Source organism: Hippocampus zosterae, chromosome 15, assembly GCF_025434085.1.
Source record: "Hippocampus zosterae strain Florida chromosome 15, ASM2543408v3, whole genome shotgun sequence".
NCBI lineage: Eukaryota > Metazoa > Chordata > Actinopteri > Syngnathiformes > Syngnathidae > Hippocampus > Hippocampus zosterae.
In genome coordinates this window covers 17,966,035-17,983,064 of record NC_067465.1, presented here as the reverse complement: position 1 = coordinate 17,983,064, position 17,030 = coordinate 17,966,035, and the positions used below count along the sequence as shown (strand labels likewise).

The 17,030-nt window shown below is 43.3% G+C and overlaps 1 protein-coding gene across 1 annotated transcript in view; it reads left to right on the top strand.

The window, feature by feature from the left end:
- The window catches only part of c15h5orf22 (chromosome 15 C5orf22 homolog), a 35,669-nt gene that overhangs the window by 6,721 nt on the left and 11,918 nt on the right, over positions 1–17,030 (top strand). Inside the window, exons 2-5 of the mRNA XM_052088510.1 lie at positions 482–627; positions 2,280–2,429; positions 2,548–2,678; positions 14,500–14,825. Of these exons, the coding sequence (XP_051944470.1) occupies positions 482–627; positions 2,280–2,429; positions 2,548–2,678; positions 14,500–14,825 (753 nt within the window). The remainder of the gene's footprint in view (positions 1–481; positions 628–2,279; positions 2,430–2,547; positions 2,679–14,499; positions 14,826–17,030) is intronic.

Genomic DNA, 17,030 nt, shown 5'->3' with positions numbered 1-17,030 from the left:
CTTCCACGGATCTAGCTACAGTTTCTACACACATAGACAGTGAGGTACCTCTTGGTCAATTGGAGGCCAGGATGATGCTCGGTAAGCCAATGGCATAGCAGCTATGAGTATGTTGCGTTCAGGAAACTCGCAGCTGTGACCGAAATAAACATCGTTCACTATGTAAACCAGTTTGGTGGTTGCTGTTGCCGTTTCCAAACAAAGCAGTAGAGGTCGCTGTTAGATTAGACTTTGTTGTAGTGAATGTCTTCGCGAGGCAGGAGCAGAGAAAATGATTTCGTATAATGCAACAGGGTTTTTCGTCGTATGGGGGACAGGAGAATGGGAATGGTGTTTATGCATGAAGATTTTTTCACATTTGGCGGTATTTTCGCCCTTGTAGGTTTCTAGAGGAGTTTCACTGTATACAGAATATGTCATCTGCTCCAGAACATCAATTTTGTTTTCAAATGTAAGCTGTAGACGTGCTTGTCTTCACTAGGTGGTGAGCCATATATATCGTGCCATTGCATCAAGACATCTCCCCATGAAGAACATTAAGATGGTTCATTTAGACTCCCATCCAGATCTTCTGATTCCTGTCAATTTGTGTGCTGATGCAGTTTTTGAAAAGGATAAGTTATTCAGGTATGTTGTGTCAAGAATTATTTCTGGATTCGAACACCTTATGAAACTATATAGGAGAAAACTCATTCAGTCCAAGATATTTTCATTTCCTTCTGTACCCTAACATGGGAAACATTTTAAAAATTACATGTATCTGGGGTTAAATACCTGTATTCTTAAAATAACATGAAAAAAAACCTTTTGTAAGGAGCTGTTTGTTTACAAAAGGTGGCTGTCCAAAGCATTAACTTTAGTGGTCCTAAAAGTTCTGGCAGCTCTAGTTAAGATGTGTTCTTAAGCTTTGCATAAATTCATAAATATTTTTGAAGTAATGGAGGACCAAAATAAAAAGGGGAGAATCTAACAAATTCAATTGCATTCATCCAGTGGAGAAAAAAATCCCACATTGCAAATTAATTTTTTTACATCAAATCATCAATAGGGGAGTTCACACGGCACACATTTGCTCCGGCGCTGCACCGATGTATTTTGTTGCGATATATTTTGCAACACAGCAAATTATGTGGAGCATTCACACGTTCAAAGCCGCTGAGCGTGACAGCATCGGCACAACGTCGGTGCAGCCCCACTTGCGTTCACACGGCAGTTTCTGCAGCAGAGCAAAACGACAGAAAACAAATGAGCTGTCGTGGTGGTTCTTTTTAAAATGTACTGTATATACACAACTCAAGCGACTACTGGACAGGCACGTCCTTCGCCTTCTCGGTCTCTGTGCCTTCTGCTCGAGAGTGACTGCCCACGAAAACGTAAATCAACGATGACTTCAATGACACTCAGAAAAGCAAACACTAATGCACCAAACAGAAAATCAAGAGAGGAAATCACAAAAATAAATTATATGTGAGGCGGGGGGTTGTGAACAAACAACAAAGGAACAAACAACTCAGAGACAGCCCAGCAACGCACTCTCGCCATACGTACTCTTCACGAGCATTTGCTCTGGAGCAAATCTAACCCAGTTGCGTTCACACGTGCAAATTTACATCGGTGCTTCTTCGCAAACGAGCATTTGCTCCGGAGCAAATTTTTAAACCACCTCCCTGAGGTGGATCAAATTTGGTCCGGTGTAAGCCTTTTTCCGGGGCTACGCCGGAGCTAATTTGCACGTGTGAACGCTCTACTAGGGCAGCCCCAGCGCAGCACCGGACCAAATCTTGCCGTGTGAACACCCCTATTTAGTCATCATGAGCGCCAATGATGACGATGTTAATCCTTATCAGAATGTGTGTGGGGTTTTTTTTTGTCAAACCGTAACTTTAAATTGTTTGCGAAATAGTAACACGTCAATTCCTCCACGTCACTGATGAGGCGTCAAAAATAATTGCAGAGACGATGATTGTGCAGACAGTAACATGTCTATGCTTATTTTCTTAAGATTGTTACTGTAATTGGAGAGAATCACTTTGTGTGTGTGTACGTGTATACGTGAGTTTGTGCACGCACTTCACAGGTGGCAGGATCTTGTTTGCGCCGTAATGAATCCAGACTCGCAATTAGCCCAGCAAAATGTTGGATGGCATGAGGGCCCCCCCCCCCTCCTGTCCCCACTTTTTTTAAGTGAGGTACACTGACTGCATTGTCATGTTTAATGTTGACATGCATTACTGATGTACTGAATCTCATTAATGCCAGACAACATACATTTTTTACAGTGAGTTGAGTATAGAGAACTGGATCATGCCCATGGTTTACGCTGGCCACGTCTCTTGTGTGGCATGGCTACATCCCTACTGGTCACAGCAAATCATGGAAGGGGAACACAAGATGACCGTCGGCAAAGATTCATCCACCACCACCATCAGGCATAATTTACTTGATAGTTCATTCAAAATTTATTTTACTGAAACTAATTTGTTGTTTTGTTCATTTGTCATCAAAGTCAATTTGTCTTTCAAATTCTCACTTTCCCCATCTCGGCAGGGTGACAAGTAAAGATCATTACTTCCTCAGTGATGGCTTGTACGTCCCAGAGGAACAGCTTGAAAACCCCAAACCTCTCAGATTAAATGTGATCAAAGTCAATCCTGTTAATCGTCAGCAGACATTTAAAGGTATGTATTCAGCAGAGATTGTTAGTAATGTGCCGTATTTGCTCCATTATATTTACTTCAGTAACATTTTGGAAATATTGTACCTGTTTGGGTAGTTTCAATGTGACTTATTTTTTTATTCGTACGTGAGTATTTTCATTGGCCTATTTCTTTTAATAAAGTACTCAAAGTAGCACCTGTCCTTTTTCCGACAGCCTCCAATTATAATGCCTTACAAGACAGCACGTCGTCGTCGAGCTGAAATTGATGCTCAAGGGCACATGGCGAGTTATTGAGACGTTGACATTTTTTTGTTGTGGTGTACCCACCATTATTGTTAACTTTTGTTATCAATTAATTTTTTGAGATAAGGAAATAACCAGTGCATACTTCATACAAAAATGTCCTACTTTAATGATGTATCACTGCAGCGTGAACGTTTTACATTTTAAACATATTTCAAATGAAAGGCAAATATCCCTAAATTGTGTGTGAAATTGTGTGTGTGTGTGTGTGCGCACACACACACATAATTAGAGCTGTGTATACAGTATATATAATATATATATATATATATATATATATATTAGGGATGTGAATCTCAGCACTGAGGACGATTCGATACACATCTCGATGCACTACCAGCAATGCGATACTTAAACGATACATGGAATTTTCTGGTGACACGATGCGATACGTTTCACCGTCTTCACGATGTGATACGATGCGATACACATTTAGTTCAAATCAATGCGATACGATACAGTGCAATTTGTTGTGATACTGTGTGTGCAATTAAACATGATGCAAATACGCAAAGAAAAAAAGTTAAAAAGAAGATGGAATTCAGTATGGTTTTGCAAAAAGTAGACCACTTTATTCCTTATAAACAGTAGAACGTGTAAAACAACTTATTTAAGCCCTTTCACAATTGGGTTTTGTGCAAAGAAAACGTAAACAATTTGGCACCTGCGACTCAAAGCTGTTGCTGTAGTGTAAACACAAACAGACTACTCACTCAGTGTCTTATATGAAATATCCATCTCCATAGGACAGAAAAAAATACAATTGAAACAATGTGGCAGTCACAGCCTCAAAGCTGCTGTATGTATTGTAGCGTACACAGACCACTCTCACTGAGTGTCAAAGTGAAATGTCCAAAAGAGTCATCCATATATAGTTTTTCCTTGCGCGGCCACAGTGAGCTACAAGCGGACCCCCAAAATAAGAGGCGATTTTTTTTCTGATCCTGACCTGGTTTGCCAAGTTTCTCCGGTGTCCAACGAGGAACTGGACGGGGAGGGGGCGGGAACCTAGTCGGTGATGTGGTGCCATCGTTTTAAGTGGTCTGCATATTTGTGGCGCTGCCGTTGTATGGCTTCGTAGTGCGACATTCTTTGCAAATTACAGAGGTTTTATCAAGCTTTCCATCTTTCTTTTCGAAGCCGTAGTTTCCAAACATCATATCTGAATGTTGCGGGTGCTTTAAATAAAGTAGTTTCCTCGCTGCTGCTTGCGCGAACTTCCATAGTGTTTCGCGAGTAGTGTACTGTACTGGACTGTATGTACACTTACGGCTTCCGTCCGTATTCAACACAAAAACGCAAGTAATGATGGTGCATTCATCGCGCCTAGGAAAGGGCAAATAGGTGACGTTTAACATGAATAAAACGGCGCTTGAATCGGATTTTACCGATACCCACCAATGCATCATGATGAATCTCGATTTCACCCGTCAATTGCGTCGTACCCAGTGAATGAACCGATGCACTCGCATCGCGCACGTGCGCATCGATGTATCGATTAATATCGATTATTTTCCACACCCTTAATATATATATATTTATATATACACGCGCTGCCACCATGTTTCGCTCTGTTCTTTACTTTCAAATGCGGCTGGATAGCTCAGTTGATAAGGCATCGGTTTGGCATACGGCATATGGTTTTGCATTCGGGAGACGGTTGTTCGAATCCCGCTTGGGGCAAAAAATGAGCACATAACATGAGCACATAACACCATCCAGTGTGGGTCCTTGGGCAAGATCCTTCACGCTAATGCCTACCTCATACAATGATGAGAGACAATAAAACGAATGACATGCCGGCTCAGACGTCGCCCGGCCAAACAAGGTCTGCGTCAGGTGCTGGGGAACCAGAGCACCTTGATGAAAAATGGCCTACTGGAACAAAGCGGAGATGGGCGAAATGTGATAACATGGCTCTGTTGGAATGCTACTACTCAAGCAACCCTAGTCAGAGGGGTTACATGCAGAGAATGTGGGCTAAATAGTTACTTCGAAACCCACAGTCACGGTTGACCACGAAACAATGAGTAGCTCAGTGTTCCAACATCCACAAACGGCAACTGCTGTCACAACTTGAGATTGATGAGGTACAATGCAGGTTCCATGGTGAAGGGCCCCAGGCTGCCAGATCAGAGGAGGAGGTCATACAAGAGATTGGGAGGCAAGCCCCAATGAATGCAGATGATGAGATTGGGTGGCCAGCCCCAATGAATGAAATGCTGAGCGAGGCAGCAACTGACCTGAAAGCTAAGATCATGGCGAGAATGAAAGCTGGGCAACCTAGAAACCGATTACAAAGGCTATGTGAAGTACCATCTGAAAGTCTCATAGAAAGTGTGAATGCAGCACTGAGGGCGATCCCTACCGTAACGATCACAGAAACCAATGAGCTGATATACGCTTCAGCATCAGTGATCCTGGAGACTCTGGGCTATAAGAGCAACCATGAGATACGTTACCCACCATGGAAAAGACGGTTGGAGGCTAAGATCAAGGCGGCCCGGAAAGATGTGAGTCAATTGACGGAGGCCCAGAGAGGTGTGATGAAAAGGCCGATACATCCAGATGACCATACCTGAAGCACTCTAAACTGCCAAACAAAGGCTCCAAGCCTTGTCCAGTCGCCTAAAGCGGTACACGAAAGAGAATGAGGCCAGACGCATAAACAGGCTGTTCGCAACACAACCTGCGAAAGTGTACGCTCAGGGGCAGGGTCCTAACAACAGAGCTGACCCACCAAGACTGGAAACTGAAAGGTACTGGAAAGGCATATGGGAGAAGGAGGTTGCACATAACAGCAGTGCACAATGGCTGGTGACCCTGAGAGAGGAGCACAGCAACCTCCCTGAACAGAACCCAGTTGCCATAACAGTGGCAGACATACAGGAAAGAGTCTTAGATATGAAGAACTGGACAGCACCAGGCCCGGACATGGTCCACACCTACTGGCTAAAGAAACTCACAGCACTCCATGAGCGCCTAGCAGTACAAATGAACCAGCTGCTGAGGGATGGGACTCACCCAGAATGGCTAACCGAAGGGCGAACAATCCTGATCATGAAGGATCCCTCGAAGGGTGCAGCCCCATCCAACTATCTGCCAATAACCTGTCTCTCCACAACATGGAAGCTCATGTCAGGCATCATTGCGGCTAAGATAAGTGGACACATGGATCAAAACATGAACGAAGCGCAGAAGGGCATTGGTAGAGATACCAGAGAAGCCAAACATCAGCTCCTGGTTGACAGAACAGTCGCACAAGACTGCAGGTCCCGACGTACCAACCTGTGCACAGCTTGGATTGATGACAAGAAAGCCTATGACTCGATGCCACATACATGGATCACTGAATGCTTGGAGTTGTGTAAGGTGAACAGGACCCTAAGAGCTTTCGTTGCGAACTTGATGAGGATGTGGAAAACCACACTTGAAGCCAATGGCAAGCCACTTACCCCTCTACATGGATGACATAAAGCTGTATGCTAAGAGCGAAAGGGACATAGATTCCCTGATCTACACAACCAGGACCTACAGCAGCGACATCGGGATGTCATTCGGGCTTGAGAAATATAGTCGGATGGTGACTAAGAGAGGAAAGATTGTCCGCACTGAAGGGGTCTCACTCCCTGAAGGAACAATAGCAGACATTGAGGACAGCTACAAGTACCTTGGTATACCACAAGCCAATGGCAACCTCGAACTGGCAACAAGCAAAGCGGCTACGGCCAAATACCTCCAGCGAGTGAGGCAAGTCCTAAGAAGCCAGCTCAATGGCAAGAATAAGACCCGGGCAATAAACAGCTATGCCCTGCCAGTGATCAGATACCCTGCAGGAATAATAAGGTGGCCAAAGGAAGAGATTCAGACCACGGACGTTAAGACCCGAAAGCTCCTAACCATGCATGGAGGGTTCCATCCCAAATCCAGCACCCTGAGACTGTACGCAAGCCGAAAGGAAGGAGGCCGGGGACTAGTGAGTGTGAGAGCCACTGTCCAGGATGAAACATCCCAGCTCCATGAATACATCAAGGAGAAGGCTCCAACTGATGACGTACTCAGAGAATGTCTCAGACAATGGGGAACAGAAGATGAGGCGCTGGAAGAGGGACCATCATGGGAGGACAAGCCCCTACACGGGATGTACCACCGGACCATAACTGAAGTGGCTGATCTCAAGAAGTCCTATCAGTGGCTAGAGAGGGCTGGCCTGAAGGACAGCACAGAGGCACTCATCCTGGCTGCTCAGGAGCAGGCCTTGAGCACCAGAGCAATCGAGGCCCAGATATACCACACAAGACAAGACCCAAGGTGTAGGTTGTGCAAAGAGGCACCTGAGACGATCCAACACATAACTGCAGGGTGTAAGATGCTGGCAGGGAAAGCCTACATGGAACGCCATAACCAGGTGGCTGGCATAGTCATTCTCCGATGACTCTGCGATTGTTGGCCTCATTACAGAAGGGGATGATCGGGAGTACAGGGGACTGACAAAGGACTTTGTGGACTGGTGCCAGCAGAATCTCCTCCAGATCAACCCGAGGAAAACTAAGGAGTTGGTTGTGGATTTCTGCAGGAAAAAGTCCTCACCAGCACCGATGAACATCCAGGGTATGGACATAGAGAGGGTGACCTCCTACAAGTACCTTGGTGTTCTTCTCAACGACAAACTGGACTGGTCCACAAACACGGACACCCTGATTAGGAAAGGACAGAGCCGACTCTTCCTACTCAGGAAACTGAGGTCTTTTGGGGTTCAGGGGTCACTCCTTAAGACGTTCTATAACTCGGTGGTGGCCTCGGCCATCTATTATGGCATTGTCTGCTGGTCAGGCAGCATCTCGGCCCGGGACAGAAAGAGACTGGAGCGACTGGTCAGGAAGGCCAGTTCTGTCCTGGGTTGCTCCCTTGACACTCTGGAGGAGGTGGGCAACAGACGGATGCTAACTAAGCTAAAAGCTATGATGGCCAGTCCCTCCCACCCCCTCCAGCCCGCCCTGACAGCACTTGGTAGCTCCTTCAGCCAGAGACTGTTACACCCACGCTGCAAGAAGGAGAGATACCGACGCTCGTTCCTACCGACTGCTGTCAGGCTGATGAATAAAAAATAACAATCATAATAATAGTAATAATTAAATGATGTGAAGGTAAATTGTAAATAGTACTGCGATTTATCCATTTGTGTTCATATTTAATTGAATTTATTTATTTGAAAGATGTTTGTTGTTGTTGTTTTTTTTCTCTTCTTCTTTCTACATACATTCTTGCTGCTGGAGGCTGTAAATTTCCCCATTGTGGGACAAATAAAGGATATCTTATCTTATCTTATCTTAGTCTACCGAAACATCTGTGCGGAGTATGGACTGGAAACCTCAAGGTCAAAATGGGAAACACCTCCGAAGGTGGTGGAGAATGACAGAGCGAAGATCCTGTGGGACTTCCAGATCCAGACTGACAAGATGGTAATGGCGAACCAACCAGATATCGTGATCATAGATAAAGGGCAGAGGAAAGCCGTTGTAGTGGATGTAGCGGTCCCAAGTGATGGAAACATCAGTAAGAAGGAACATGAGAAACTCGAGAAATACCAAGGGCTCAGAGAAGAGCTCGAGAGAGCCTGGAAGGTAAAGGTGACAGTCGTGCCTGTGGTGGTCGGAGCACTTGGGGCAGTGACCCCCAAACTAGATGAGTGGTTGCAACAGATCCCGGGAACAACATCGGACATCTCAGTCCAGAAATGTGCAGTGCTGGGAACAGCAAGGATACTGCGCAGAACCCTCAAGCTTCCTGGCCTCTGGGAGAGGACCCGAGCTGAATGAGGGACGGACACCACCCGAGGGGTGAGATGAGGATTTATATATATATATATATATATATATATATTAGAGCTGTCAAACGATTAAAATATTTAATCTAATTAAAAATGCAGCTGTCATAATGAACTCAAATGGACTAAAAAATTAATCGTGTTTACTCACAGATTTTTTATCGTTTCTGAATTTCCTTTTACATTTTTTGACCTATTTTTCCCCCATTTTAATGCTCTCATCAACATGAAATCATGAATCAGTTTTCTATGTGCCAAATGCAAATATTTACTGAAATAACAATTTTGATTTTCAATTTTACATGAACATTTTTCACTTGGAGCAGTTATTCGCACATAATCTCTCACAATATATTACTGTCCATCAACAACAGTGAAAACAATATTTTGTCACACAACAGCTGCTTTAACAGCTTTTTTAATAAAATAAAAACAGAGCAATATAACATTATAAAGTGCACATCTAAGATAAACTAGTACTCAGCCTATAGTAGATTTAAACCATGGTTGCATACTTCATTTTTCTCAAGTTTACTTTGAACACAGCAGTCTGTTTCTGTATGTTTGTTGAAGAATAACGAGACACCGGACACCAGTGCTCATTATGTGCCGCTGTATTCAAAACTGCCCGCCGTACAAAAAAGCGCACGCACTTCCCCCGTGCTGCGGGGGCAAACCATTCTGGAAGGGGGGGGGGTTCACTCCCCCTAACACAGTCAGGCTATGTTGATTGTGTTGGTCCTTCTTGCGCGGAAGTCTCTCTACGGTATTGTGTAGACCTCATTTCGAATGACTACACGTGGTTCGATGACAACACTGGAGACGTTTTACTTTCGCTAGGTCGCTACCACCGTAGCGCACTGTCACTGTCAGACGAACACAGAGAAGCTCCACCCGCTCTATTTATATGGACACAGACCACTGTAACCTTCCACACAAAATAGTTCCAAACAAGTAACAATCGCGTCAGTGGCATGTATGATACAGAGTGAGAGGGAAGAACAGATAGCTTTGGTCTTGTCAGTGTAGCAACATGGCAACTATTTAAAAGTAAACTTTCCATTCATAAACTCTTTAAGTATCCCTTTTCGGTGTCTCGCACTGCCGTGGCTGACAAAACAGACATGGGCGTGGACTTCTGCAGTGCGCTTGTTGTTTTGTTTCTGGTGTATTTATAGAGCAACGTAACATCCGCTTGTGACGTGTGCCGCGTTAATCTCGCGAGAAAAAATTTAATCCCGTTAAAATTCATTTAAATTAATGCCAATAAAAACGTGCTAAACTGACATATATATATATATATTATATATATATATATATATATATATATATATATATATATATATATTTTTTTTTTTAGAGCGGGCGGCCCGGTAGTCCAGTGGTTAGCACGTCGACTTCACAGTGCAGAGGTACCGGGTTCAATTCCAGCTACGGCCTCCCTTTGTGGAGTTTGCATGTTCTCCCCGGGCCTGCGTGGGTTTTCTCTGGGTACTCCGGTTTCCTCCCACATTCCAAAAAACATGCATGGCAGGCTGATTAAACTGAATTGAGTGTGAGCGTGGATGGTTGTTTGTCTCTGTGTGTCCTGCGATTGGCTTGCAACCGATTCAGGGTGTCCTCCGCCTCCTGCCCGAAGACAGCTGGGATAGGCTCCAGCACCACGCGCGACCCTAGTGAGGATCAAGCGGTTCGGAAATGAATGGAAATATTAGAGCTGCCAAATGATTAAAATATTTAATCTAATCCTATTAAAAATGCAACTGTCATAAATGAACTAAAAAATTAATCGTGATTACTCACACATTTTTTTTATCGTTTCTGAATTTCCTTTTATATTTTTTTGTCCTATTTTTTCCCCATTTTAAAGCTCTCATCAACATGGAATCTTGAATCAGTTTTCTATGTGGAAAATGCAAATATTTAATAATATTTCAATTTTACATGAACATTTTTCACTTGGAGCAGTTATTCACACAATCTCACACAATATTACTGTCCATCAACAACAGTGAAAAAAATATTTCACATCTAATGTAAACCAGTACTCATCCTATAGTGGATTTAAACCATGGTTGCATACTTCGTTTTTCTCAAGTTTGCTTTGAACACAGCAGTCAGGCTATGTTAATTCTGTTGGTCCTTCTTGCGCGGAAGTCTCTCTATGGTTTTGTGTAGACATCATTTCGGATGACTACACTTGGTTCGATGACAACACTGGAGACATTTTATTTTCAGTGTGGTCGCTACCACTGCACCGCTAAACTCTTTAAGTATCTGTTTTCGGTGTCTCGCGCTCCCGCTGCTGGCAAAACAAACGTGCTTGGACCTAGATACACACAGGTATACAGTATATGCATGAATATTAGAGCTGTCAGTTTAGCGCGTTTTTATTGGCATTAATTGAAATTAATTTTAACGTGATTAAATTTTTTCTTGCGAGATTAACGTGGCACGCGTCACAGAGGATTTTGCGTTGCTCTGTAAATAAACTGGAAACAAAACAACAAGCGCGTTGCAGAAGTCCATGTCCATGTCTGTTTTGCCAGCCACGGCAGCGCGAGACACCGAAAACGGATACTTAAAGAGTTTATGAATGGAAAGTTTACTATTAAAAAGTTGCCAGATTGTTCCACTGACCAGACCAAAGTTGTATGTTTTGCAGTCGTAAACTGAGCTATCATCATAGCACGTCGAGTCTATGTGCTTGGCTGAAATGGCCAAGCACACAGGTGACGTGAGTACTTCGCCCCCTCGTCTCAGACAGACAGCTGTGGATCATTTCAAAGTGAAGAAAATGGATAACACAACACAGAACTAATTTGCTGAAGCCATAGCTAAATGTATGGCGACTGCATGCACGCCTGTCAACATTGTCCACAGCTCGACTCAAGCTGAAATCAATCGCATTGCATCTAACGACTCCACTATGGATTGCCAGCAAGAGCCCCCATTACAAGCTGTGTACAGAGATTGTACATAGCGGAGAAGGCTAAGGTACACCAAGCGGGAGAAGACATTGTTTCGGTAGAGAAATAAGAGAGGAGGTTGATGAGCCTCTGGTGAATAAAGAGCAGGTAGCCTGTTGAGTACGATGTATGCCACTGACGCGATTGTTACTTGTTTGGAACTATTTTGTGTGGAAGGTTACCGTGTTCCGTGTCCATATAAATAAAGGGGGTGGAGCTTCTCTGTGTTCATCTGACAGTGATGGTGCGCTGAGTCACGTCGAGAGTTCAGCGGTGCTGTCGTTTCGAACACTGAAAATAAAACGTCTCCAGTGTTGTGTTGTGCCTCGAAACGTGTAGTCATCCGAAATTATATCTGAACAAAACCATCGAGAGACTTTCGCGCAAGAAGGACCAACAGAATCTACAGAGCCTGACTGCTGTGTTCAAAGCAAACTTGAGAAAAACGAAGTATGCAACCATGGCTTAAATCCACTATAGGCTGAGTACTAGTTTACCTTGGATGTACACTTTATCATTTTATATTGCTCTGTTTTGATTCCCTAAGAAGAGCTGTTGTGTGGCAAAATATTTTTTTCACTGTTGTTGACAGACAGTAATATTGTGTGAGAAATTATGTGCGAATAACTGCTCCAAGTGAAAAATGTTCACGTAAAATTGAAAATCAAAATTGTTGTTTCAATAAATATTTGCATTTTGCACATAGAAAACGGATCCATGATTCCATGTTGATGAGAGCATTAAAACGGGAAGAAATAGGACAAAAAAATACAAAAGGAAAGTCAGAAATGATAAAAAATGTGAGTAATCGATTGACAGCTCTAATATATATATACGAGCTGGTTCGCCGCCCTCCGGGCGGCTCATCAGCTAGTTCCTGCGGAAGGCTGGTAAGGTGGTGGTTTGCCGCCCTCCGGGCGGCTCATCAGCTAATTCCTGCGGAAGGCTGGTAAGGTGGGCCTTCGGCCCACAAAAGTGTTGTTGCTTGGTTCAACTTTTTGTTCATCTTCATTGCTTATCGCGAAAATAAAGAGATGTTTAGCTCTACTAAATAACTAACAATTTCATTGCAATGTTTGTGGGTAGACAACATTTTTTCGCTAAGATGCCCGCGCGATCGTAGTGAGCCACTACCTGAGCGGTGCAGTGGCAGCGCGCAGCGGCGCGGTGAAGTAGGTACGTTTTGAAAAGGGACAGACGGAAGGACAGACCGCGTGCGGGACTACGCGCAATATATATATATATAGATTAGAGCTGTCAGTTTAGCGCATTTTATTGGCATTAATTTAAATGAATTTTAACGGGATTAAATTTTTTCTCGCGAGATTAACGCGGCACACGTCACAAGCGGATGTTACGTTGCTCTATAAATACACCAGAACAAAACAACAAGCGCGCTGCAGAAGTCCACGCCCATGTCTGTTTTGCCAGCCACGGCAGCACGAGACACCGAAAACGGATACTTAAAGAGTTTATGAATGGAAAGTTTACTTTTAAAAAGTTTCCCGATTGCTCCACTGACAAGAGTGGAGAAAAAGAGGGTGGGGGGGGGGGGTAGGTAGAGTGGTTTCTGGTAGAGGTGGGTGTGTGTGGGAAATTTTAATAAATTGAGTTTTTTCCTAAATAATATAGGCTCTAAAATAAACAAATAAATCAATAATGTTTAAACTTTAATTTTGGGGTATTTGTCCACCCATCCATCCATCCACTTTCTCATTCGCTTATCCCCACAAGGGTCGCTGGAGTGCTGGACTCTCGCGGCTGTTTTCGGGCAGTCGATGGGGGGGGGGGGGGGGGGGGGGGTACAGCGTGAACTGGTTGCCAGCCAATCGCAGGGCACACATAGACAAACAACCATTCCTGCTCGCAATCACATTTCGGGACAATTTTGCTGCTATGCATGTTTTTGGAATGTGTGAGGAACCTGGTGAAAACCTCCGTAGGCAAGGGAAGAACATGCAAACTCTGCACAGGAAGGCCGTACAGGAAGGCTGTAGCCGGAATCAAACCCCGCACCTCTGCACTGTGAAGCCGAATTGCTAACCAGTCGTCCTACTGTTCCGCCCAAATTTATTTTAAAAAATCCCTCGTTTAGAAATATTTTCCATCCATCCCATTATCTGAGCAGTTTATCCTCACGAGGGTCACGGATGTGCTGAAACCTATCTCAGCTGTCTTCCGGCAGTAGTCAGTGTTCACCCTGAACTGGTTCCCAACCACTAGTAGTACACGCTTAGACACAACCATTCACACTCGCAAATATCTCTTACAATATGATAAAGGTATATTGCACTCCTCTGTATTTTCATCAGTGCAACTAGCTCATCCATTTTATTTGCGGGTCTTAATATTACTAGCTCGAAGGAACGGCATAGACTTCATCTTACTTGCCCGCACTATTACATCAGCGTTATTCTCATGGCTGTCTATCTCCTTCAGAGTTCCAGGGAACTCCCCACTGACGCGTAAGACTCAATGTCAGCCAGTAGATGGTTGCGTATGCAAACAAGTAACAAGCTAAATTTGAAAACAGGAAGTGGGCAAATACTTTTTCACGGCACTGTATATCTGTACACATTCACCACCAGTCAAAGGTTTTGACGCATTTTTTTCGTGCTATCATAGGAGATCACCCGTACGGATTTGATTGGTTGTGTACATATTGAACATGCATATACATGCATAGCCAAAATGATTTTCTCCCCCCTGCTCCCCTCCCTCCCCTCAAATAAATATTACAGAAATGAAAATGGAGGACTCTGAGACATGGCTTGCGAAGAAACCCAGGAGAGAATGTTCACAAGTTGGAGAGACCAGTTGCTCTCAACCCCTTTTAAGAGCTGATGCGCCACAACTTGCCGAAGTCAGGTCGGTTAATAAAGATGCTGGACAAGAACAACCGAGCTGCAGTATCAAAAGGAATTACAATGGTGAAGATGAAGAAGGAACCACAAGTTACGTGGTTAAAAGGATATCAACTTTTCTGAGTCACACAGAGCCATACATCCTGGATATTGATTTAGATTTCTTTTCCTGTAAGAATCCATTCAAGGAGTTGTATACTGAGGTACCTATGGCTTCTAATTTCCATTTTGTATTTGTGGTTGTGTTGTTGGAAGCAGATTTGTACTGGTGTAACCTTGGTTGTGATTGTTTTTCTAACACATCCAAATAATTGATTGGGCTTCTTTTAATTGGCATTTTAAATCAGGTATTTAAGCTGAACAAATGGTGTGCCATTTCAGGATGACATAGCATTTTTGTTTGGTTTATGATTAAAGACATACTGTATTTCAACAATACAAAATGAAGGAGTGGCAACAATGCAGAATCATTTTAATCCATATCATGCGGAAAAAAATCCGTATCGGAAAAAAACTGATGCACAACCACCAGTAGATGACATCGGTGCCCCATTTCAGACATGAGATCAGCACAGTTTGAGAGTCCACTGGGAGAACCTGTTGCTTTTTGTGCAACCTACCTTTTTTTCTACTGCTGATTAAAACATGACAGAAAAGGAGACTTTTACCGCTGAAAGGAGAGTCTATTCTTTCATTTAGCAGTTTGATTGACCACAATATCCTGTGAGTCTTGAAAATGTCAAAATGCTCTAAAATGGCTGACAATGACTGAATTAAGATGATGGTGCTTCAGCCATTGCTGAAAAGAGAGTTTCGCTGTGAACTTTGTCCTGGGTAGCTGCCAAATCGAGACTTGCTTTCTGAATAGGCAGGTCACAAATGAGCTACTTGCTTGTCTCGGGTCACAATGAATAGGTGGGTAAGCACACCAGAGAACCAATGTTTAAAAAACATACTCCGTCAACTGTCAAACAATAGACATGTGGGAAAATTGTTGTTAACCCTCTGAAAGAAAAACAAATTAACAGAATAATGATCATAATAGTAACGGTAAACATTGGATGAAATGTAACGAATGAAAACCAGACATTGCTTTTCGATTGTGGCTCAACAGAATTATTTTCAAAAACAAACTCATGAAAGAGGCCCGGACAAAAATGATGGTACACTTCAGTTAATGTTTTTGTTGCACACAACCTTTTGAGCTGATCGCTACAATCAAAGGATTTTTGTAACTTTTAGTCTTTCACCCTTTAACTTAAACGTGCTTGCCTATAATTTTATTTTAAATCTCCAGAGACAACACTCTTCATCACTTCCTCTGGTCATATTTAATGTGTTTACACATCATGTTACTAAATAGCACAAGCGACCATGTCACCCTTTATAAGGGCCGACTGACTTTTAAAAAAAATCATATCATATCATTTTTTTGGTCATTAATGCAGACGTGTCAACAATTTATACAGCTTTTTTTTTCTCATGCCAACTTCACAATAGAACTGGGATTTACAGTGATCCCTCACTTATCGCGGTTAATAGGGTCCTTGCCGCGCTAAGTGACAAACCGCAAAATAGGGCTTGCCCCAGCCCACAGAGGAATTTTTGTGTCAGGGTTTGTGGGAACCAGAATGTTTAAAATATGCAAACAGTATTTATATTTTACATTTTTTAGACAAAGACTATAGCAGTAGACATTTTCTTAAATCTTTAATTATAAAACTATACAGTAATTATATACAGTAATTAACATTCATCAGCATTGCTTTCTGAGAGAAGCAAAGAGACTTGTGCTGGTGGCGTAGTAGGGGGCCCTCATTTGATGCTCTGACGGTGTAGCCATCGTTAGCCTCCAGCTAGCTCCTGGCCAGCTATCCCCACACAGCCGATGTGTTAATAATAAGACAATTGATCGGTATTGATGAGAAGGCGAAGTGCTGCTACTTTCAGACAGGGCCACACCCACCCCCTCTCTCTCACTCTCTCTCTCCGCCGCGCACGTAGAAACAACAGAAGACACAGTATGCCAGAGTCACCAGCGTGATGAGACTCAAGGTGCTGGGTGGGGCTGCGATGATGCGCAGCCATTAAGCTCACGGGATAAATCCACTCTGTGCTGTCATTGGCCGATGTCGCTGATCGATGTCGATGATCACTGTATAGGCTACTTGCTATGAAAAATATGATGAAACAGTATTGGTTATTCTATAATTTACTGGTTGTAGCATCAAGGTCAAGGTCATCTTTACTGTCAAATATGCTTACATATAACATGCAGCTTAGATGAAATTTCTTTCTCTCAATCCTCAGTGCAAATATGCATGCAAATATGCTATGCATTAAAGACACAGCTGAGAAGATCGCAGCTACACTGTATAAAATACATAATATGCAATCGGAACAGTATA